A 24,092-nucleotide genomic window follows, 5' to 3' on the forward strand; every position below is an offset into this window, starting at 1 on the left:
TGCACAAGTATCAAGTGGTAAAGGTTGGGCATCCTTTACTTTGGCCCACGCGTCACTTAACGCATCTTGCAACATGCGACAGTAACCCGCCAGCTTATCTTGTCCCGCCATTAACGACGTTTTCGCTGGGAGAAATCCGTTTGTATTGGTTAGGGGGATTGGCAAGGGTCGGCCAAATAGAATTTCGAACGGTGTCAACCAGTGTTTCCTATGGGGTGTATTACACAGGTTGGTTAACACTATGGGTAACACTTCAGGCCACTGTAATCCTGTTTGCTCACATAGCTTTGCTAATTGGGTTTTGATCAGCCCATTCACCCTTTCCACTTTTCCTGAGCTTTGTGGATGATGGGGGTATGCAAGGCCTGTTTTATGCCTAAGGCTTTCGCTATATGCTGAATAATTTGGGAAGTGAAATGGGGTCCTTGGTCACTTTCCAAACCAGTCATTACTCCAAAGCGGGGAATAATATCCTTGAGGAGACACTTTGCTACGGATACTGCATCTGCTTTTCGAGGGGGGAACGCCTCAACCCACCCTGAAAAAAGGTCAACCAGGACAAGCAAGTGTTTTCGTCCTGTCACTGGTGGTAAATCCATGAAGTCCATCTGGACCACAGCAAATGGGTACTCAGGTAGTTTGCTATGTCCCATAACTTGTGGTTTGATTGCTCCCTGATGATTATATCGTTGACACAACCCACACTGTGCAGTGACGGCCTTCGCAGCTGCATGGACCCCCGGAGCAAAAAACAATTTCTCCCTCTCAGCCACCAATGCCCATAGCCTTTACAGTTGCAGAAGTAGTAGGAAGGTTGGGGTCCTGTAGAGTACTTCTATCTGCTCCGGTGTCAACTAACAGTGAATAAGTTTTTCCTCCCAGCACAACGGGAAGTTCCAGATGGTTTGCATCCAGATGCACTGTCCAAGAAGTGGAGGGGGTTTCCGGCAGGGGGAGCGAGGCATTGTGGGCAGCTAGCTTTCAATCAGTACCTCCTTCTTCTCGCCCCCTTTCCTGAACCCTTTGGTAGGCTTGCATAAGAGGGTCAGCGGACTGGGCGGGGGGGATAATTCGGACACTGGGCAGCCCAGTGTCCCTTTTGCCGGCACCGCCGGCACTCATCTGGCCCTGTTCTCCAGGGCCGTGGCTGGAAGTTCTGACCTTGTGGTTCCCATCCCTGGGTGGAGCTGCCTCCCCTTCCGCCTCGTCCTCGAAAGCCTCCCCTCCTACGGCTGGCTTCTCATCCCCGAGAGCCGTCTTGGAACCCTTGCAACTGCAGATTAAGAAGCTTTTCGGACCTCCTAGTGTCCAATTCCTTTCTATTCCTCCAAGCATGGGCTGCTAAACCCACCACCTCCTCCAGCGTTTTGTTTTCATAAGCTGGTTGACTACACACATACTTCTGAGCGAATGGTAATAAGTTTTTTACATACTGGCCGATCACTTGTGTTTTTGCTACAGGGGAGGTTGGATCTAAACCACCTTGGTTTTTTAAAACCTTACACAGGCGGTGGAAAAATTCCCCTGGGTGTTCATCGTGCTTCTGAACACATGCATCCACCTTTCCCCAATCATAAACAGGCTTAGACATCTCCTCTAATGCTTCTAAAATTCGCTTTCTCATATTATCCCACACACAAACGTTTTCCGGAACATCCCAATCCATTTCAGGTTTCTCTTGCGGATATGTCTCCTTGCCTTGTACCGTCTCTCTGGCTTTTTTATACACCGTTGCCTTCTCACCCTCACTTAGTACTTGATTCAAAACCATCTCCACATCATCCTAGTTACAATTATACACTGTGAAAATGCCCTTCAACTTTTTAATAAATTCTTCCGGACACTTTCGAAATGGGGGGAAAGTAGCTGACCAATTCATTAGATCCGTGCTGGTAAAAGGGACGTACACCATTTGCGTTCCCCCCACACCACTTGGTAGTTGTCGCATAGGCATTTGGACTGCACTAGCCATCACAGCACCAATAACTTTTGCCTGAGGTGTCTCTTGAGAGCGGGTTTTAGCGGGCGTCGCGTCACTGGGGTGTCGCGGATCAAGATGTGCCACCTCCCTTGTAGAGGTGCCAGCCTCCTGAGCATCCCCCTGCTCTGTGTCGGATGTGGGTGCATCAGTAGCTAGCGGGAGAGCGGGGCCGCTCCTCTCCCTGTAGCGTGCCCGGTCACTCTCCGGGGACGTGGGTGCGTCGGGGCCGGGCGGTGGTACCCCACCCCATATCCAGGTCCATTCTTCCAGTGGTATAGGATCCCCTGCTTCTTTCAATGGGAGTTGGGGATAAATAGACTTTGGCGTTTTTGGCTTCCGGTCAGCATCACCGGATCCTGGATTATAGGGTGGAGGCCGCATGGCTTTAAGTTTTTCTTCCTCAATTCGTAAACTAGTAGTTACACTGGTGCTTTTGCGCCGTTCGGCCTCTCTTATCCATACATCTGAATACTTAAGTTGCCGCGGTTTCAAATCATACAGTGCTTTCCGTAATTGAACAACAGTATGTAACTCAAATGTTCCTTCCCCCGGCCAGCGATTTCCTGGCTCCGGGTCGTCTTGCGTCATTCCCACCCAGGGAATTGACACAAAAATATAAACTTATACACAGCTTTGTTGCTATCCGATTGTAAGGCCTTGATATCCCTATCATAATGTTTTAACATATAGCCGAGGGGTGTAGAAGGATCGACAGTTCTACTGGACCCCCCTCCCATCTTTTCCAAAAGACAGAACCCCTGACTTGTCTAGACAATCACAAAGGAAAAATTCAGAACTCATCAAGTTCCCACCGGCCGGTGTTCACCAATAGGTTAGGACCCTAGTGCCTTTAGGGATGCCTTATTTAGCCGAAGCGGCGGGTGGAAGCGAGACGGGAAGCCTTCAGGGTTAAAGCAACCCAGGTGCTGGCAAGAAGGATTCAGAGTCCCAACCGTCCACCGGTCCGGAGAAGCAGCAATCCCGGACGAGCCCCCAATTTTGTTAGGGAAAAAGGGTTTCCCTCCCATCTAGGGTTGGGAGGGTAGCCTTCCCTGGACTTCTGTATTAGCCAAACAAACACAGAGTCAGGACTCTTAGATAAAATGAGGCACTTTAATGCTAGCAAGTACAACAGCTGAAGGGCTCACCAATTCCTACACAGAGGAATATGGCGAAGCCCAGAACAAAGAACAAGGTAGAGCTTTTATAGCTTGGTTCAACATACTTTGTGATATCTCTTCCAGTTCCAACCGGTCAACCCCTGTTGGTCTGGGTCCTGAGGTATGAACATGGAGGCCCATCTGTATAAGGAATTCCTTCCCCAAACGGGGAGTACAGGTTACACATAGTTCAAATTCTTTCGACCCATAAACATAGGGAAAGGACAGATAAGCATAGAAAAAAGACAGAAGCCTAGCTTTACATGATTACAGGGTTGTTTTCTGGTTCTTTTCTTTATCAATGGCGTGGCTGTTATGGTTGGGTCCTATGATGGTGTCGCTAGAGTAGATATGGGGACAGATTTGGCAATGGGATTTGTTGCAGGGATTGGTTCCTGGGTTAGCGTTTCTGTGGTATGGTGTGTAGTTGCTGGTGAGTATTTGCTTCAGATTGGGAGCTGTCTGTAAGCGAGGACTGGCCTGCCTCCCACGGTCTGTGAGAATGAGGAATCGTTTTCCAGGATAGGTTGTAGATCGTTGATGATGCGCTGGAGAGGTTTTAGCTGGGGGCTGTACATGATGGCCAGTGGTGTTCTGTTATTTCCCTTGTTGGGCCTGTCCTGTAGTAGGTGACTTCTGGGTATCCATCTTGCTTTGTCGGTCTGTTTCCTCACTTCCCCAGGTGAGTACTGTAGTTTTAAGAATGCTTGATAAAGATCTTGTAGATGTTTGTCTCTGCCTGAGGGATTGGAGCAAATGCGGTTGTATCTTGGGGCATGGCTGTAGACAATGGATCGTGTGATGTGTCCTGGATGGAAGCTGGGGGCATGTAGGTAAGTATAGAGGTCAGTAGGTTTCCAGTATAGGGTGGTATTTATGTGACCATCACTTATTTGTACTGTAGTGTCCAGGATCTCTTCTGTGGACTGGTCCAGGCTGAGGTCGATGTTGGGGTGGAAATTGTTGAAATCCAGGTGGAATTCTTCAAGGGCCTCCTTCCCATGGGTCCATATGATGAAGATGTCATCAATGTAGCGCAAATAGAGGAGGGGGCGCTAGGGGACGAGAGCTGAGGAAGCGTTGTTCTAAGTCAGCCATAAAGATGTTGGTATGCTGTGGGGCCATGCAGTGCTGCTGACTTGAAGGTATAAATTGTCCCCAGATCTGAAATGGTTGTGGATGAGCACAAAGTCACAAAGCTCAGCCACCAGGTGTGCCGTGGCCTCATCAGGGATAATGTTCCTGACAGCTTGTAGTCCATCCTTGTGTGGAATATTGGTGTAAAGAGCTTCTACATCCATGGTGGCCAGGATGGTGTTTTCAGGAAGATCACCAATATGTTGTAGTTTCATAGAATCATAGAATCATAGAATATCAGGGTTGGAAGGGACCTCAGGAGGTCATCTAGTCCAACCCCCTGCTCAAAGCAGGACCAATCCCCAATTAAATCATCCCAGCCAGGGCTTTGTCAAGCCTGACCTTAAAAACTTCTAAGGAAGGAGATTTTACCACCTCCCTAAGTAACGCATTCCAGTGTTTCACCACCCTCCTAGTGAAAAAGTTTTCCTAATATCTAACCTAAACCTCCTCCACAGTAACTTGAGACCATTACTCCTTGTCCTGTCATCCGCTACCACTGAGAATAGTCTAGAACCATCCTCTTTGGAACCACCTCTCAGGTAGTTGAAACCAGCTATCAAATCCCCCCTCATTCTTCTCTTCTGCAGACTAAACAATCCCAGTTCCCTCAGCCTCTCCTCCTAAGTCATGTGTTCCAGACCCCTAATAATTTTTGTTGCCCTTCGCTGGACTCTCTCCAATTTTTCCACATCCTTCTTGTAGTGTGGGGCCCAAAACTGGACACAGTACTCCAGATGAGGCCTCACCAATGTCGAATAGAGGGGAACAATCACGTCTGTCGATCTGCTCGCTATGCCCCTACTTATACATCCCAAAATGCCATTGGCCTTCTTGGCTACAAGGGCACACTGTTGACTCGTATCCAGCTTCTCGTCCACTGTCACCCCTAGGTCCTTTTCCGCAGAACTGCTGCCTAGCCAGCGGTGCATTGCATTCTTCCGTCCTAAGTGCAGGACTCTTCACTTGTCCTTGTTGAACCTCATCAGATTTCTTTTGGCCCAATCCTCCAATTTGTCTAGGTCCCTCTGTATCCTATCCCTACCTGCCACCGTATCTACCACTCCTCCTAGTTAAGTATCATCCGCAAATTTGCTGAGAGTGCAATCCACACCATCCTCCAGATCATTTATGAAAATATTGAACAAAACCGGCCCCAGGACCGACCCTTGGGGCACTCCACTTGATACCGGCTGCCATCCAGACATGGAGCCATTGATCACTACCTGTTGAGCCCGACAATCTAGCCAACTTTCTACCCACCTTATCGTGCATTCATCCAGCCCATACGTCTTTAACTTGCTGACAAGAATACTGTGGGAGACCGTGTCAAAAGCTTTGCTAAAGTCAAGAAACAATACATCCACTGCTTTCCCTTCATCCACAGAACCAGTAATCTCATCATAGAAGGCGATTAGATTAGTCAGGCATGACCTTCCCATGGTGAATCCATGCTGACTGTTCCTGATCACTTTCCTCTTGTGTAAGTGCTTCAGGATTGATTCCTTGAGGACCTGCTCCATGATTTTTCCGGGGACTAAGGTGAGGCTGACTGGCCTGTAGTTCCCAGGATCCTCCTTCTTCCCTTTTTTAAAGATGGGCACTACATTAGCCTTTGTCCAGTGGTCCGGGACTTCCCCCGATCGCCATGAGTTTTCAAAGATAATGGCCACTGGCTCTGCAATCACAGCCGCCAACTCCTTTAGCCCTCTCGGATGCAACGCGTCCGGCCCCATGGACTTGTGCACGTCCAGCTTTTCTAAATAGTCCCTAACCACTTCTTTCTCCACAGAGGGCTGGCCACCTACTCCCCATGCTGTGTTGCCCAGCACAGCAGTCTGGGAGCTGACCTTGTTCGTGAAGACAGAAGCAAAAAAAGCATTGAGTACATTAGCTTTTTCCACATCCTCTGTCACTAGGTTGCCTCCCTCATTCAGTAAGGGGCCCACACTTTCCTTGGCTTTCTTCTTGTTGCCAACATTCCTGAAGAAACCCTTCTTGTTACCCTTAACATCTCTTGTTAGCTGCAGCTCCAGGTGCAATTTGGCCCTCCTGATTTCATGCCCGAGCAACATTTTTATACTCTTCTGTGGTCATTTGTCCAATCTTCCACATCTTGTAAGTTTCTTTTTTATGTTTAAGATCCGCAAGGATTTCACCGTTAAGCCAAGCTGGTCGCCTGCCATATTTACTATTCTTTCGACACATCAGGATGGTTTGTCCCTGTAACCTCAATAGGGACTCTTTGAAATACAGCCAGCTCTCCTGGACTCCTTTCCTCCGCATGTTATTCCCCCAGGGGATCCTACCCATCAGTTCCCTGAGGGAGTCGAAGTCCAGGGTCCGTATTCTGCTGCTTACCTTTCTTCCCTGTGTCAGGATCCTGAACTCGACCAACTCATGGTCACTGCCTCCCAGATTCCCATCCACTTTTGCTTCCCCTACTAATTCTTCCTGGTGAATTGTGAGCAGCAGGTCAAGAAAAGCTCTCCCCCTAGTTGGCTCCTCCAGCACTTGCACCAGGAAATTGTCCCCTACATTTTCCAAAAACTTCCTGGATTGTCTGTGCACCGCTGTAGTGCTCTCCCAGCAGATATCAGGATGATTAAAGTCGCCCATGAGAACCAGGGCATGCGATCTAGTAGCTTCTGCGAGTTGCCGGAAGAAAGCCTCATCCACCTCATCCCCCTGGTCCGGTGGTCTGTAGCAGACTCCCACCACTACATCACTCTTGTTGCTCACACTTCTAAACTTAATCCAGAGACACTCAGGTTTTTCTGCAGTTTCGTACCGGAGCTCTGAGCAGTCATACTGCTCCCTTACATACAATGCTACTCCCCCACCTTTTCTGCCCTGCCTGTCCTTCCTGAACAGTTTATAACCATCCATGACAGTACTCCAGTCATGTGAGTTATCCCACCAAGTCTCTGTTGTTCCAATCACGTCATAATTCCTTGCCTTCACCAGGACCTCCAGTTCTCCCTGCTTGTTTCCAAGGCTTTGTGCGTTTGTATATAGGCACTTGAGATAACCTGCTGATCGCCCCTCATTCTCAGTATGAGGTAGGAGCACTCCCCTCACAGACGTTCCTGCCTGTGCGTCCTCCCGGTATCCTGCCTGCCCACTTACCTCAGGGCTTTGGTCTCCTTCTCCCGGTGAACCTAGTTTAAAGCCCTCCTCACTTCCTCAGGAAGTCGGTGGTGTCTCGAAGATAGCTGGGAGTGCTGGTAGCATAGGGTGTGAGGAGAGAGTCCACATCGCCAGATAATCCTGCTGTAAGAGTGCCGATGCCTGAGATGATGGGGCGTCCAGGGTTTCCAGGTTTATGGATCTTGGGTAGCAGATAGAATACCCCTGGTCGGGGCTCTAGGGGTGTGTCTGTGTAGATTTGTTCCCGTGCTGTTGCAGGGATTTGTTCCCGTGCTGTTGCAGGGAGTTTCTTGAGCAGTTGATGTAGTTTCTTTTGGTGCTCCTCAGTGGGATCGGAGGACAGTGGCCTTTAGAATGTGGTGTTGGAAAGTTGCCTGGCAGCCTCCTGTTCATAATTGTTAGGGAAAAATAACCTAGTTAGCATATGTGACTCCATTTTGGGTTTCCTGTCGGCCATTAACTAGAAGTGAGGACATCACGTACCAAGGAAGGAAGGATCCTTCAGGGTGGACAGCTGGACAGTTTCAAGAGAAGGGAAACAAAGGAGACAGGAACCAGCCGACATGCCTGAAATAGCTGCTAATTCAGCGTTTTTGCAGGGGGAAGGTGGCTGCAGGGGATTGGTGATAGATAAGGAGACAGCCTGTTCATTGAGTTAGGCGCCCACCCGAGGCACACAGGCAGGATGTTTTGCCAACAGTATATAATCTTTGTGTAACCTGTAATCGGGGTCCCGCTCTGCTTAAGAGAACGGTACCACGCTCGAGCGTAATAAACCTACAAACGCTGAGACACTCTGCAGTCTGTCTTTATTTGGTTGCCTCAGCCTAGAAACGAGCTGTACGTGTCCTAACTGGAATAATTCGTAACAGTTGCTGTGAAATATGAAGGGAAGCTGTCGGGATTCCTGTCCCCGTCCCCGGCTCAGAGCTCTGCTTCCCGTCTCAGTCTGTGGCTGGCAGGCGTGTGGGAAATGAGAAGACCCTCCCCTTCTCCGTGTGCTGGGGGGACAAGGAGCTCTCACCGTCTCCCAGCCCCTGGAGCCTCCTGGCCGCTCTGAGCAGGGTGCCTGTGGGATTCTGCTACTCTGGCCCTTCACTCTTCTCTTTCTTTGCCATGATTAGTGGGATTGTGGCAGGGGCAGCAGGTGCTGAGCGGGGGACTCTTGTTGTTTCAGATGCCGGTGACCTTCGAGGAGGTGGCTGTGTATTTCACCCAGGGGCAGGGGGCTCTGCTGGACCCCGCTCAGCATCTGATGTGTTCTGACCAGTGTTCCCTCAGTTTTTACGTCCAAGTGCGGAATGAATTTGGTTCTACGCACCAGTATGTGACCCATCATCTCCATATTGGTGCACAGAACAAAATTCATGGGGTGGGGGTGGGGCCGAGGGATTCGGAGTGTGGGAACTGGCTCAGGACTGGGACAGGGATGAGGTGCAGGGGGTGAGGGCTCTGGATTCAGGTGCAGGCTCTGGGGTGGGGCTGGGGATGTGGAGGTTGACGTGTGAGAGGGGGTTCAGGGCTGGGACAGAGGGATGGGGTGCGGAGGGGTGAGTGCTCTGGCTAGGCATGTGGGGGCTGGGACTGGGGATGAGGGGTTTGGGATTCAGACTGCAGTGGAGAGAGGTCTCCCCCAGCCCTCTCTCACCACAGGAGTTTGGGGCCAGGTTAGAGACAGCTCTCCCCAGCCACGGCGGCTCCTGTGGTCCTGGGCCGGGCTGAGGGAGGGGTTCCTCTCCCCAGCAGCTCGAGTGGACCTGGGCCAAGCCTGGGGAGGGGATCCTCTCCCTGCCTGCCTCCATGGCCCTCCATAGCCTGCAGTGCAGCTGCGTAACAGTTTCTGACGCCCGACTTCCCGTTAGCAGAGTGATTGCTAGTCCATTAGTTCCCCCTTTGGGGCCAGGTTGTCTCATTCCCAGATAGTCAAGCATTTACTGTTTCTACATTTTATCCCTTATGGGCCAGAATTAACCAGATGCTAAAAAGGTGGGAGAAGGAACAGTAAAATGTGGTGTTTTCGCTTCTGTGCTATTTCAGGGCAAGGGGGTGAGTGCGAGAGATTCCCTCCTTCCCCTCTCACTGTCACGCTCCTCTATCCACACAGCAGCCTCTGTCCCAGCCATGGAAAGTTTAACCTGCCTCCGTTCTATCCCTCCATCTCCCACGGTGTCACGTACCACCCTGTCCCAGGCTCTCCATGCTTAGGAGTCACAGCTTTGATGTCTGTGATCTTAGTCAGACTCCGGAGGGCTGGAGAAGGAAGTGTCACAGACCTGGAGTTGGCAGGGAAATCTCAATGAACTTCAAAGCACAGTTGGACCTTCAGATCTTATAGCCCCGTTTCCATCTATTGGTAAAATAACTTCCCGGCTTTTTCTAGGTTTGGTCCAGATCATTTGTAGATGGGAAGGTTGTTTTCTCTTTCATTCTCTTTCTTTTATGAGGATGCTAAAACTTTTGTAACTAATACAGCCGAATAATGAGGCAAGAAGCGAAGCCGGTTTAGCCACTTGAGAAGAAAATGGGTAAATTTCTTCCCCTGATTTTGAGTCTTAAAGGATTCTCTGAGATTTCCATCAACAGGAAGAAAGGGGTAAACAAAGAAACTTACACTTCATCTGTAGTGCAGTGTGGAGCTCACTTATGCCACGGAGTTCCCTGACCCCATGACCCAGCAAAGACTTTTCAAGTATAAAGGATCCGAGTACAAGAAGCAGGGAGAGGGGTTCTGGCCCCATGTCTACTCAGGGCAGCAAGATCCCTTGAAAGACAACAGGAGCATCATTGAGCTGGGGGAGTGGTCCGAGCTGGAAGGCTTTCCAAAGAGCATGGACTGCTGAAAGCTTTTGGGTGAGAGAAATCCTTTTGCTTGTAAGGGTACGTCAACAGTCCAAACTTAAGTTGACCTGTATTAGGTTGACTTATAACCACTCCAGTAATGACTGCAGTAGATGATGTCCACACTATCCTCCTTGGGTCGGTGGGGCGCGTCCTCACCAGGAGCACTTCCACCGACCTAGGAGGGGCACTGGGGGGAGCTGAGAGCCCGCTCTGCCAACTCCAGCAGCAGCTCTCTCCCAGGAACGGGGCTGCCCTACAAGCTCTGTGTGAATTGCTCCCCATCTAGGCCCCGTTCCCTGCTGGGCTGCCCCCTCCACTCCCTCTTCCCCATAAAGAGCGAGGGAGGCCACCTGGAGCTTCTCCCTCCCACTCCCCTCCCCTGCACCATTCCCCTCCCAGTTTGACACCAGACGATAGATAACTACTCTGAGTGCAGTCTTTAGTTGTGCACCCATTTACAGTAATTTCATCTCGACCAATGAATTCTTCCCTGCTGGTCAGAACTGAGTCTAACCCACCTGCCCCCTGGTTCCTTCCTCCACCATCGGAAAGCAGAACTTGTCCCTGACGCGTTCCCAGCACTTCTAGCACAGTGGGTGCTGTTAGGGTGGCCAGGTGCCCAGTTTTCAACCATGAAGTCCAGTGGAAAAGGGGACCTGACAGTGTCCGATCACATCTACTGACCGGACAGCTGAAGTCGAGTTACTGCGGGAAACTGGAGCAGGCGGAAGCCGGGAGCAGTGAGCGAAGGGGACCCTGGGCGAAGGGCCCAGGGCAAGGAGAGGCCCTCAGCCAAGAGGTCTTGCAGGCCAGACTGGGTGGGGGATCATAACCCTGACAGGAAGCAGCTGATGCTAGGAAGAAGGCTCCTACTACCTAGAGCCTGAGGCCAACACCAGAGTTAGTGTCCAACCCTGGGCATGCCTGCAGCACAGCCAGGGCCTGGCAGGAGGCCTGCGACGTGGGAGGGACAGACTGTGAAGTGCCCTGGCATTCCAGAGACGGTTGTTTGGGGTTCCACCCTACAGAGCGGGCTGACATGTTTCCTTTCATCTTTCCCATTTTTCTCCTTATTTTTGTATTACTTACTTTTTAATAAATTGCATTTGTTCTTAACTCTGTGCATTGATGAAGGAAGCACCCAGAGTGGAGAGAACACCCCAGAATGGGGACACTTGTCCTGAGTGATCGGAAGACTGGGGGTCAAGCGCCTCAGGAGCCCTGAGCCCAGCGTTGGGGTTACTGGTCCAGAGTCGAAGCGGGCCAGGGGGAGGGGTCCTCAAGGTCATGCAGGCCTCTGGGTAAAGGACTCAGATCCTTTTGCTAGCCAGTTCCTCTGGGGCTCGGTAGAAGCCAGAAAAGTTCCCCACACTAGGAGTAGTGTTCCCCCCTCTTACCTCTGTGCATATTGATTGGTTTCTAGTAAAGTTAATTGGGATTATAGGGGCAAGTGTCAGAGCGGGCACCAGCGAGAGTTGCTGGCCACGCTCTGAGGCCACCAAATCTGGTCGTGAGAACCCCTGGGCAAGATGCTCATGATGGTCTATTGTGACCTTGGAGCCTGTGAGTGTAACAGGGGCCGGGCACAGGGATGCTGATCCTTTGAAGACTTGATCGCTAGGACCCAGGAGCGGCTGGGGGGCGGCTCTGGGGGGAGCGATCGCGGGGCTCAGGCCCGGCCGCAGAAAGTGACTCGCAGCCGCTGCGGGGACTCTGGCTCCCAGGCTCCCGGCGAGATCCCCGAGCCCCGGCGGCTGGTGCTGGGAGCCCGGAGCCCGGGCTGCGGCCGGGAGAGGGGAACCTCCAGCCGGGCCCTGCCCGCTGCTCCCCGGGAGCCTCTCCCAGGGCAGAGCCCCCAGCCCGGCCAGGGCCCCTTCCCGGCCCGGCCCCTGCCCCGGGGGGGCCCCGCTCGGAGGGAAGGTAAGAGAGACCCTCCCATCCCCCCCTTGCAGCGGGCCCCACCTCGTCACATCTGGGCTGCAGGGGGAGGAGGATAAAGAGGGGCCGGAGGCGGGTGCAGGGGATGCTGGGGGCAGGCTGGGATGGGGGCAGGGGTGCACTGAAGGGAAGATGGGGCAATGGAGGAGGATCGGGGGACTGTGGGGCTGAGGGGAGCGAGGTCGGGAATGGGGGAAGACATGAGTGGGGGGCACAGCGAGGGAAAGGGGGGATGTGGGGAGGCGGGCGGAGAGAAGCTCTTCTCAGCTTTGGGAGTGATCAGGGGACTAACCCCTCAGGGTGCAGAAGCTACACGGAAAAAAAACCAACCCCCCCTCACCCCCCCCCCACGACACACACACCCGGCTGTGAGTGTGTTATTGTCAGACACCCCTGTGGTGGTGGGGTCTGTGTGCCCTGAGTGTTGGGGGCTGCCCAGGGCCTTGGTCTGATTTCCCTGTAGGGTTCAGATCTCAGCCACACCAGAGTCAGACTGCTGGCTCAGGGAGGGGGGTGCGCGGATGGGCCAATGGGATCAGCCTCTTCCTGCCTGTCCCTGGGGGCTGCCGGCGGAGTCCAGGGCAGCTCAATCTTCAGCTGATGCCACCAGAGGGCTCCAGCTATTGCTAAGGGAGAGGGGTTTACACTGCAGTGGGTGGAAATCTCCCAAAGTGGCCCTTTTGATTCTTCCCTTTTTTTAGCATTTGGCTCAGAGATGCTGTTACTGGGAGGGTCTGAAGAGTCTGGGGGGAATCGGGGTGTGACATGGACAGAAGCCCCTTCTGTAACCTCCCTCTCGCCCCGACAGGCTGAGGAATCAGGTCCACGTTTCACTAAAGATCAGCCAGTCTTCCAGGGAACAGAGAAGGGAAATGGCTGTGATGGAGCCAGCTCAGGTAGGGGAGTCTCAGGGAGCTGCTGGGCGGGGGAGGGAGGAGTCAGGGGTTGATAAATCTACTGATTTACTAAGTAGGCCCATTGTGGCAGGGAAAGGGGGAGGGGACATTCCCCCATTTCTCAGGCAGGATATAACCACCTCGGCAGGGCTGGGAACATTTTCCAGGCTCCCAGTGCTGGAGCCTGACCCCACTTGCCTGGGGCTGCTGTGAAATACGAAGGGAAGCTGTCGGGATTCCTGTCCCTGTCCCCGGCTCAGAGCTCTGCTTCCTGTCCCAGTCTGTGGCTGGCAGGCGTGTGGGAAATGAGAAGATCCTGGCTTGCTCTGTGTGCTGGGGCGGACAGGGAGCTCTCACCTTCTCCGCCCCCTGAAGCCTCCTGGCTGCTCTGAGCAGGGTGTGGGTGGGATTCTGCTACTCTGGCCCTCCCACAGCTTCACGTTTTTTTTTCCTTTCCCATGAGTAGTGGGATTGTGGCTGGGGCAGCAGGTGCTGAGTGGGGGACTCTTGGTGTTTCAGATGCCGGTGACCTTCGAGGAGGTGGCTATTTATTTCACCCAGGGGCAGGGGGCTCTGCTGGACCCCGCTCAGAGAGCCCTCTACAGGGACGTCATGCAGGAGAACTACGAGACGGTGATCTCGCTGGGTAAGGGATTCCCGTCCCCTCAGTTATTAGAAGCTGTGGGGTCTACGTGTCTTAATGTGGTCAGGTTCTTCCCTGGTCAGTTAGAGCAGAGGCAAATGGGTTCCATAATGCACAGCTGCCTCGTGAGAAATACATGCATTTCGGTGCCCTCTCCACTGGGACACGGGAGTCAAAACCCAATGGACAAGCTAAACCATCCCCACCCCTCCAGCTTTCAAAGGGGCATAAATCCACATTGTCTTGTCTGTGTTGTTTCTTGGCTGCACATACAATCCCTGTTCATCTCCCTCCTTGGGAATAGCTCCAGGCACGGGGAGGGCTCTGGGCTCTGCAGGTTTAGAAAGGGGCAGGCTGAAGTGCAGACCTGTGTGTGAGTCAGCAAGGCCCCCAGAGCGCACAGATCCTGGGAACGCCTAATGAGGGTGTAGTAATAATTCAAGTCACCTCCCCAGACAACGTCCTCTGCGCAAGGGGGCTCAGTGACCCTGTTCCCATCCTCTTGGAATCCACCTTCCTCCAGCAGAGCACAGGGACAGGTTCCACTCACGCAATGTCCTTTGTGACAGATCCTCCACCAATGCTCCATGCACCCTGATCCGGACTCATTTCCCCTTCTGCACAGGATTTCCCATTCCCAAACCTGAGCTTATCGCCCGGCTGGAAAGAGGGGAAGAGCTGTGGGTGTTCGATCTCCAGGATTTCAAGGACAGAAGGCTTCGGAGATGCACCAGCACAGGTGAGGCCTGACAGAGAAACCATCTAGGGAATGAAGGAAAGAGTTGAGAATCCCAACATATGATGTGAGTAACGCCCTCAGTTCTTCTTCATCTCACCGAGAGCAGGGCTATGGTCAGCAGATATTGCTCACGCCATTCCACCCTTCCTGTCTCTCCTTCCTTGTAAATGTTAGGGTGGGATGTGGAGGCGGAATCCAATTGCTCAGTCTTTGTGTTGGCTTTTCCCTCAGTGCTATTCCTCTTTCTCCCCAGCACAATGACTCCTCTCTGGATTGTGTCTCTCCCAGCAGGTGCTGAGCGAGCGAGTGAGAACGAGGAGGGGAATCGTCATGAGGCAGCTCCTGGGGAAGTGGAACCACAGGGGACCTTTTTGGGAAGAGCTGAAGGGAATTTTTCCCATTGCTGGAATCAGGGAGAAGCCTGGGGAAATTGGCACAGGTCAGAGAGGCTTCTGATAAACCAACCCAGGAAGAAAGCGGATGCATCTATTAAAGGTGGGGAAGGAGACGAGAATCCCAGAGAGCAGCAGACAAATCCCAAGGAAGAGACACCCTGGCACTGCCTTGAGTGTGGGAAAGGATTCATTGTGAGATCACAACTTGTTACACATCAGACAGTCCATACGGGAGAGAAACCATTTCAATGCTTGGACAGTGGGGAGAGCTTCAATAAGCGCACAGATCTTAATAACCGTGGGAGAAGCCACACTGTAGACAAGCCCATTCAATGCGTTGAATACGGGAAATGTTTCAGTTCAAAGTCAGCACTAAATTCACATGAGAAAAGGCACACAGGAGAGAGACCCCATAAATGTTTGGACTGTGGGAAAAGTTTCAGATGGAGGTCAGACCTTGTTATTCATCAGGCAATCCACACAGGAGCAAGACCCCACAAGTGCTTTGACTGTGGGAAAAGTTTCAAGCAGAAATCAGTCCTTGTTAGTCATCAGGCAATCCACACAGGAGAGAGACCCCACAAGTGCTTGGACTGTGGGAAAAGTTTCAAGCGGAAATCAGACCTTGTTAATCATCATGCAATCCACACAGGAAAGAGACCCCATAAGTGCTTGGACTGTGGGAAAAGTTTCATACAGAGGTCAAACCTTGTTCGACATCAAGCAATCCACACAGGAGAGAGACCCCATAAGTGCTTGGATTGTGGGAAAAGTTTCACATGGAGAGCAGGCCTTTTTAATCATCAGAGAATCCACAGAGGAGAGAGACCCCATAAGTGCTTGGACTGTGGGAAAAGTTTCACATGGAGAGCAAGCCTTTTTAATCATCAGAGAATCCACAGAGGAGAGAGACCCCATAAGTGCTTGGAGTGTGGGAAAAGTTTCGAGCGGAAATCAGGCCTTGTTAGTCATCAGGCAATTCACACAGGAGAGAGACCCCATAAATGCTTGGATTGTGGGAAAAGTTTCATACACAGGTCACACCTTGTTAGACATCAGGCAATCCACACAGGAGGAAGACCCCACAAGTGCTTGCACTGTGGGAAAAGTTTCAAGCGGAAATCAGACCTTGTTATTCATCAGGCAATCCACACAGGAGAGAGACCTCACAAGTGCTTGGATTGTGGGAAAAGTTTCATACACAGGTCAACCCTTGTTCAACATAAAACAATTCACAAAGGAGAAAGATCCCATAAGTGCTTGGACTGTGGGAAAAATTTCAAGCGGAAGTCACACCTTGTTAATCATCAGGCAATCCACACAGGAGAAAGACCCCATAAGTGCTTGGACTGTGGGAAAAGTTTCCCATGGCGGTCACACCTTGTTGTTCATCAGGCAATTCACACCGGAGAAAGACCCCACAAGTGCTTGGAGTGTGAGAAAAGTTTCTCATGGAGGTCAGACCTTATTAAACATCAGGCAACGCACACAGGAGAGAGTCCCCATAAATGCTTGGATTGTGGCAAAAGTTTCATACACAGGTCACACCTTGTTCAACATCAGGCAATCCACACAGGAGCAAGACCTTACAAGTGCTTGCACTGTGGGAAAAGTTTCAAGCGGAAATCAGACCTTGTTAGTCATCAGGCAATTCACACAGGAGAGAGACCCCATAAATGCTTGGACTGTGGGAAAAGTTTCACACGGAGGTCACACCTTGTTAATCATCAGAGAATCCACACATGAGAAGGACCCCACAAGTGCTTGGACTGTGGGAAAAGTTTCACTTGCAGATCAGCCCTTGGTTATTATCAGAAAAGCCACACAGGATATAGACCCCACAAGTGCTTTGACTGTGGGAAAAGTTTCAAGCAGAGGTCAGACCTTGTAAAATATCAGGCAGTCCACACATGAGAGAGACCGCACAAGTGCTTGGACTGTGGGAAAAGTTTCAAGCAGAGGTCAACCCTTGTTCAACATCAGGCAGTCCACATACACAGGAAAGAGACCCCACAAGTGCTTGGACTGTGGGAAAAGTTTCATACGGATGTCAGACCTCGTTAAACATGGAAGAATCCACACAAGATGTAAACTTCTTTGACACAAGGCAAGAAAGGGTTAAGCAACTTGTATGTAATTGACTCAGATTCAACTTTTAGAGAGAGATTTTAAAAGTGTTTCCACCTTCATGAAGCTAGAGTTTGAAATGTAAACATGTTAAAGACTTGGAAGAGGGGTAACTGTCATGGTCTATGTTTAGCTATATCTTTTTAGAGCTTAACAATTTATGCAAAGGGTTCCTGTATTCTGTTAATTCAGAGATTATACCCATCTCCCATGTCACCTGCCCAATTCCAGCTCCCTCTCCTTGAAATCACTGGGGTTAGGGGCTGAAGGATGGAGGGAATGTTTATAGCTGAAATCACCGAAATGTGTTTTGCAAGGTTAATATCAGTGAGATCTGTTCCTCTCTCATGCTCGGACATTTTCTCTGGGGATCCCGCAGACAGAAAGGAGCAGCTGTTACCATCTTGGGTTCCGATCGCAACGGTGACTGTCTACACTAGTAATTCTCAAACTGTGGGTCATGTCCTCCCAGTGGAGGCACAGGAATATGTGAAGGGAGGCGTGACCTCTGTCTCGGACTTTTGAAGAAGGAACTGGCCTATCTGGGAGGTGGGGATAAATGCTCAGGCTCTCAAAACCCAGGTGGAGCAGCAGGGCAGAAGTCAGGGTTGCAATGGGGTGATAAGTCTGCTGTGAACAGCGATATTGACGAATATCACTTTTCACTTGGTCACCCTTACTTCTGTGCTGCTGCTGGAGGCCTTCAGAGCTGGACGCATCGCCAGCAACGACTCTGCCTTTAGAGCTGGGTGGCCATATATGTGCTTGTGAGGGCGGGGACGTAAATGACCACACACACAAAGACGGAGGGACCAATGAAACACTTTTGAGAACCACTGGTCTACACTCTTATGGTCACCACGATTACAGAAGGATAAATCTTCTCCAAAGTATGTCTTGTGAGGTATCATAGGAAAAGTCATCGCCTGCTGAATATTATTGTCCTGTTAAAATGTGTCTCTCAGCGCTGTCCATGGAGCTCTGAGAGTTTGCTGTATGTTTGTTACATGCTGGAAAGCTGGAAAACGCCCACAGACTAGCTCTTTAGAGACAGTAGTACCTGCAGACCAGCTAGGTGCTAAGTGGCCATTAATTGCTTAGCTGGCCATTCACCAGCTGTGGAGCTGTGAACAAGAGAGTTACAATTCACCAGAAGGACGGCTGGATGCTCAATTTGGCCACAGACTGATTGTTGCCTGCCCCCTGGCTGGAGCTTGAACCTCAAAGAAGAGAATGCTATAAAAGCAGAAGGGAGAATTGCCTCCATTTTCACCTCTCCTCTCCCATCTTTACAGAAGTCAAGGTTATGCCTTGAAAGGCCACAGGGGCCTTGGACTGGGGAGGACGCACCAAGGCGGGAAAGAAATCCATCCTGGGTACTAATAACTAACTAGTTCCGACCTTTCACATCTTTCTCCCTTGTGATCCCTGAAAACCTCCTTGTTCCAGTTAATAAACTGATGTTAGTGTTTTGTCTGGAGCTGTGTGTTTTCCTTGAAGTGTTTGGGGGATTTGACTTGAGAGAACAAGGCTGTGGCCTAATCGGAGCCCTTTGTGTGTGGAGGGGGGGATGACCCACTAATTATTGAGTTTGTCCAGCACCGTGAACAGACTGAGCAGTCCAAGATGCAGATTCCCGGGATGCAAGGCTGGGAGTAGAAAACTGGCTGATGTTGCTGAGTCATTTAGTATCTTCATGAGTGTCTGGCTAGTCACACTCAGTACAGTGCAGCCAGGAGTGAGTTTGAATGCTAGTGGCTGTGTGTGAGCAGAGCGTGGAGGGGTTTGTTGTTCACACAGCGATGCAGCAGGGTGGATTTGATTTAAATCATGATTTAAATCACTCGTCTGGAAGACTCGATTTAATCATGGTATTCTACAGAAAAGTGCATTCTTGGTTTTTATAATCTTAATAGATATTCTACACAACTCAGAGATAGATGTAGGTTGCATTTTTAGAAGATACACACTATACATTTTAAAACAGTGATTTATTTTGAAAACTTTTCAGATGAGTTTTACAGCTATATCAGACAATGAATGATTGTTTGGTTATTTCATTTCATTTATTTGCATTTGGTTATTTCATTGTTTGGTTATTTCATTCATGCCACCCTGTGGAGGAGAACATCACCAGACAGACGTTTAAATTGTTTTATTTCACTAAAACAACTACAGTAAGTATTCTGGATTTTTTTCTTCAACAGCAAAGATATAATATTTTAACAGAAAAGCATATGTCCATCGTTTCTCACATTTATCTCCAGACTTCTTCTCCTTGTCCAGATATATTCCACCTCCAACAGTCTTCTATTCATTTAACTTTTTGAAATTTTGCACTTTTGGAAAGAGGTAAGGGATTGACTCTGTGTACACAAATTTGCAGAGGGACAATAGAGGTGAGGTCTGTTATTTCTCAACTCTCTATATTAATTTATTTTAAAACATTTTGGCTGTTAACAAGCATGTTACCTCTGGAGACACAAAGCCACAGTTTGAGAACTGGGAAACTAAGCACCTCTGATGGGATCTTCTAGACTGAGCACTGAGTCCCATGGGGTAGATGGAAAGATTAGCCTAAATAATCTATACAGAAGCCTGTGGAACCCCATAAAATTGGGTCCCTAATCCATCAACTATTGGAACTCATGTAGAAAACTTTTCTTAAACATTCCATGAATATATTGTCTCATACTATAGAATTAGAATTTACAATCCCTATTCCATTATGAGATGTCTTTGAGCTATAATGTATCTTAATTAAAAGGATCTTTAGATAAGTTTTTTCCTCAAAAAAGCATTTTATCAAAAAAAAATCCAATATAAATAAAAACACTGATTTTTGTTTAAATAATTGATTTTTATCCACCCTGGGAACCAGTGTAAAACATACCCTGGGATGGAGAATTAAGCAGTTCAACAGTCCAGATTGTACCCTGGGGTATCTCTCACACCCGCTGTCTCCTGGGCCCCAGCATGGTACTGTTGGGCTTTCATCATCCTGATCTTGAAAGAGACGCTAAGCAGGTCAAACCAGAGAAGGGGAGCCAGCTGACATCCTCAACTCCACTGACTTTGATTTTGGCTAAATCCTGAACTCCCCCTGGTATGTGAGCAGCTGCTGGGAGCTTCGGGCCCTTGAAATCAGGGCAGGAGCAGTAGCTGCAGCGGCAGCCGGGACCCCCGGGGCTCCAGCGGCGATTTAAAGGGCCCAGGGCTCCGCTGCGGAAGCGGTGGCCGGAGCCCTTCACATCACCAGCCTGGGGAAGCTGTCCCCTGCCGGTGCAGTCAGCGGTGTCCCGGCTCTTGCCGGGTACGCCAGACTGGATCAGACCGGCTTACTTTCACCTCTGCCAGTGCTCTAAACAATTATGCCACCCCCCACTTCTGCTCTCTCTCCTTTTGCCTTCTCTCTCCCCCCTGCAAATCTGGCCCAGTCAGCTCAAACAATCAGAGGTTTTGGGCCAGTAGCCTGTGACCAGAGAGGCAGGTGAGAGCAAGGCCTCTGCCAGCCCGACATGGAGAGAAGTTTGCCGCAGACGGGCTGATCAGCCAGCGGCCCGTGCCCGGTTAGTCCTGCAGGGAGGCTGCAAGCGAGACTGGATGCTGACAGGAGAAGTTTCTAGGCGGGATGACCCCTTATTGCTGGGAGAAGCTCCCCGAGCCCAGGGGCGGTTGCGCCCCCAGGGGGCAGCGGCTGGGCAGGGGGCTGGAGCGCGGTGGGTTGATCGCTAGGACCCAGGAGCGGCTGGGGGGCGGCTCTGGGGGGAGCGATCGCGGGGCTCAGGCCCGGCCCAGGAAGTGACTCGCAGCCGCTGCGGGGACTCTGGCTCCCAGGCTCCCGGCGAGATCCCCGAGCCCCGGCGGCTGGTGCTGGGAGCCCGGAGCCCGGGCTGCAGCCGGGAGAGGGGAACCTCCAGCCGGGCCCTGCCCGCTGCTCCCCGGGAGCCTCTCCCAGGGCAGAGCCCCCAGCCCGGCCAGGGCCCCTTCCCGGCCCGGCCCCTGCCCCGGGGGGCCCCGATCGGAGGGAAGGTAAGAGAGACCCTCCCATCCCCCCCTTGCTGCGGCCCCCCCCCTCGTCACATCTGTGCTGCAGGGGGAGGAGGATAAAGAGGGGCAGGAGGCGGGTGCGGGGGATGCCGGGGGCAGGCTGGGATGGGGGCAGGGGTGCACTGGAGGGAAGATGGCGCAATGGAGGAGGATCGGGGGACTGTGGGGCTGAGGGGAGCAAGGTCGGGAATGAGGGAAGACGTGAGTGGGGGGCACTGCATGGGAAAGGAGGGATGTGGGGAGGCGGGCGGGGGGAGATGCCAAGGCAGCTTCTCCGCCCCATGGGACACGAGGTGGGAGGGGCGGAGAGAAGCTCTTCTCAGCTTTGGGAGTGATCAGGGGACGAACCCCTCAGGGTGCAGAAACTACAAGGAAAAAACCCGCGCCACCCCCCCCCCCCACACACACACACCTGCCTCTGAGTGTGTTATTGTCAGACACCCCTGCGGTGGTGGGGTGTGTGTGCCCTGAGTGTTGGGGGCTGCCCAGGGCCCTGGTCTGATTTCCCTGTAGGGTTCAGATCTCAGCCACACCAGAGTCAGACCGGAGTCACTGCTGGCTGAGGCAGGGTGGTGCGCGGATGGGCCAATGGGATCAGCCTCTTCCTGCCTGTCCCTGGGGGCTGCCAGGGGAGTCCAGGGCAGCTCAATCTTCAGGTGATGCCACCAGAGGCCTCCAGCTATTGCTAAGGGAGAGGGGTTTACACTGCAATGGGGGGGAATCTCCCAAGTGGCCCTTTTGGTTCTTCCCTTTTTTTAGCATTTGGCTCAGAGATGCTGTTACTGGGAGGGTCTTGTTGCCGGCACCCAGTGCCAGAGGCGAGCAACACCGGTGGGGTGGGGGTTCGCTAACCGGTGTGCTTCACTCAATAATCACAACGGGGTGGAGAAGCAGAAAATTTTATTTGAAGCTTCAAAAAGGTACAGGGAGATTAGAATCTCAAATCCTGTACACAGAGCAGGAAGTTACACAGGCTTTTATACATCCTTTCTTCAGCATACTTATCCAATAGCAAACTGCCCTAAGTATCCATATAGCCAGCCAATCCAGTTCCCAGCTAGTTTCCTTGTTTTTTGTATCATTTGTTAAACTATACATAAAGCTGCTTTATTCAGCATTGTTCTTCCATATCTGCCCTGTTTGGCCTTGTTTAGTTTCAGGCAGTCTGACTCTGCAACATATTGTTGCAGATCCTCAGCGTAACTGCTGCGAGTGCCTCCAGGCGGGGGAGGGCCAAGGACACTTGGGCCTAGTGCGAGGGGGCTTCATCGACACTCGTGGTCTTCCATCCCCTCGATTTCCCTAGTGGCCATGCCCCAGTGTCCCCAACAGTCTGAAGAGTCTGGGGGGAATCGGGGTGTGACATGGACATGGACAGAAGCCCCTTCTGTAACCTCCCTCTCGCCCCGACAGGCTGAGGAATCAGGTCCACGTTTCACCGAAGATCGGCCAGCCTTCCAGGGGACAGAGAAGGGAAATGGCTGTGTTGGAGCCAGCTCAGGTAGGGGATTTTCAGGGAGCTGCTGGGCGGGGGAGGGAGGAGACAGGGTTTAATAAACCTACTGATTTACTAAGTAAGCCCATTGTGGCAGGGGAAGGGGGAGGGGACATTCCCCCAGTTCTCAGGCAGGATATAACCACCTTGGCAGGGCTGGGGACAAATTCCAGGCTCCCAGTGCTGGAGCCTGACCCCACTTGCCCGGCACTACTGTGAAATACGAAGGGAAGCTGTCGGGATTCCTGTCCCTGTCCCCGGCTCAGAGCTCTGCTTCCTGTACCAGTCTGTGGCTGGCAGGCATGTGGGAAATAAGAAGATCCTGGCGTGCTCCGTGTGCTGGGGCGGACAGGGAACTCTCACCTTCTCCACCCCCAGAAGCCTCCTGGCTGCTCTGAACAGGGTGGGGGTGGGATTTTGCTACTCTGGCCCTCCCACAGCTTCACGTTTTTTTTTTTCCTTTCCCATAAGTAGTGGGATTGTGGCTGGGGCAGCAGGTGCTGAGTGGGGGACTCTTGGTGTTTCAGATGCCGGTGACCTTCGAGGAGGTGGCTATTTATTTCACCCAGGGTCAGGGGGCTCTGCTGGACCCCGCTCAGAGAGCCCTCTACAGGGACGTCATGCAGGAGAACTATGAGACGGTGACCTCGCTGGGTAAGGGATTCCCGTCCCCTCAGTTATTAGAAGCTGTGGGGTCTGCGTGTCTTAATGTGGTCAGGTTCTTCCCTGGTCAGTTCGAGCAGAGGCAAATGGGTTCCATAATGCACAGCTGCCATGTGAGAAATACATGCATTTCGGTGCCCTCTCCACTGGGACGTGGGAGTCAAAAACCAATGGACAAGCTAAACCATCCCCATCCCTCCAGCTTTCAAAGGGTCATAAATCCGCATTGTGTTGTCTGTGTTGTTTCTTGGCTGCACATACAATCCCTGTTCATCTCCCTCCTTGGGAATAGCTCCAGGCATGGGGAGAGCTCTGGACTCTGCAGGTTTAGAAAGAGGCAGGGGCTTAAGTGCAGACCTGTGTGTGAGTCAGCAAGGCTCCCAGAGCGCACAGATCCTGGGAACGCCTACTGAGGGTGTAGTAATAATTCAACTCACCTCCCCAGAAAATGTCCTCTGTGCAAGGGGGCTCAGTGACCCTGTTCCCATCCTCTTGGATTCCACGTTCCTCCAGCAGAGCACAGGGACAGATTCCACTCACGCAATGTCCTTTGTGACAAATCCTCCACCAATGCTCCATGCACCCTGATGTGGACTCATTTCACCTTCTGCACAGGATTTCCCATTCCCAAACCTGAGCTTATCACCCGGCTGGAACGAGGGGAAGAGCTGTGGGTGTCCGATCTCCAGGATTTCAAGGACAGAAGGCTTCGGAGATGCACCAACACAGGTGAGGCCTGACAGGCATCTAGGGAATGAAGGAAAAAGTTGAGAATCCTAAAATATTATGTGAGTAACGCCCTCAGTTCTTCTTCATCTCACGGAGAGCAGGGCTATGGTCAGCAGATATTGCTCACGCCATTCCACCCTTCCCGTCT

At 51.6% G+C, this 24,092-nt stretch overlaps 2 protein-coding genes across 2 annotated transcripts in view; both read left to right on the top strand.

The window, feature by feature from the left end:
• Nucleotides 1-18,362, top strand: part of LOC141998574 (uncharacterized) — a 32,508-nt gene extending 14,146 nt beyond the window's left edge. Inside the window, 2 exon segments of the mRNA XM_074971446.1 lie at nt 15,065-16,872; nt 16,874-18,362. Coding sequence (XP_074827547.1) covers nt 15,065-16,872; nt 16,874-16,981 — 1,916 coding nt within the window. The 3' untranslated portion in view covers nt 16,982-18,362.
• A 2,658-nt stretch (nt 18,363-21,020) lies between these two features.
• LOC141998047 (uncharacterized) overlaps nt 21,021-24,092 on the top strand; it is a 31,290-nt gene continuing 28,218 nt past the window's right edge. Inside the window, 4 exon segments of the mRNA XM_074970686.1 lie at nt 21,021-21,039; nt 22,471-22,558; nt 23,080-23,206; nt 23,831-23,944. Coding sequence (XP_074826787.1) covers nt 22,535-22,558; nt 23,080-23,206; nt 23,831-23,944 — 265 coding nt within the window. The 5' untranslated portion in view covers nt 21,021-21,039; nt 22,471-22,534.

The sequence above is a fragment of the Natator depressus genome, chromosome 14 (assembly GCF_965152275.1).
Source record: "Natator depressus isolate rNatDep1 chromosome 14, rNatDep2.hap1, whole genome shotgun sequence".
Classification (NCBI taxonomy): Eukaryota; Metazoa; Chordata; order Testudines; family Cheloniidae; genus Natator; species Natator depressus.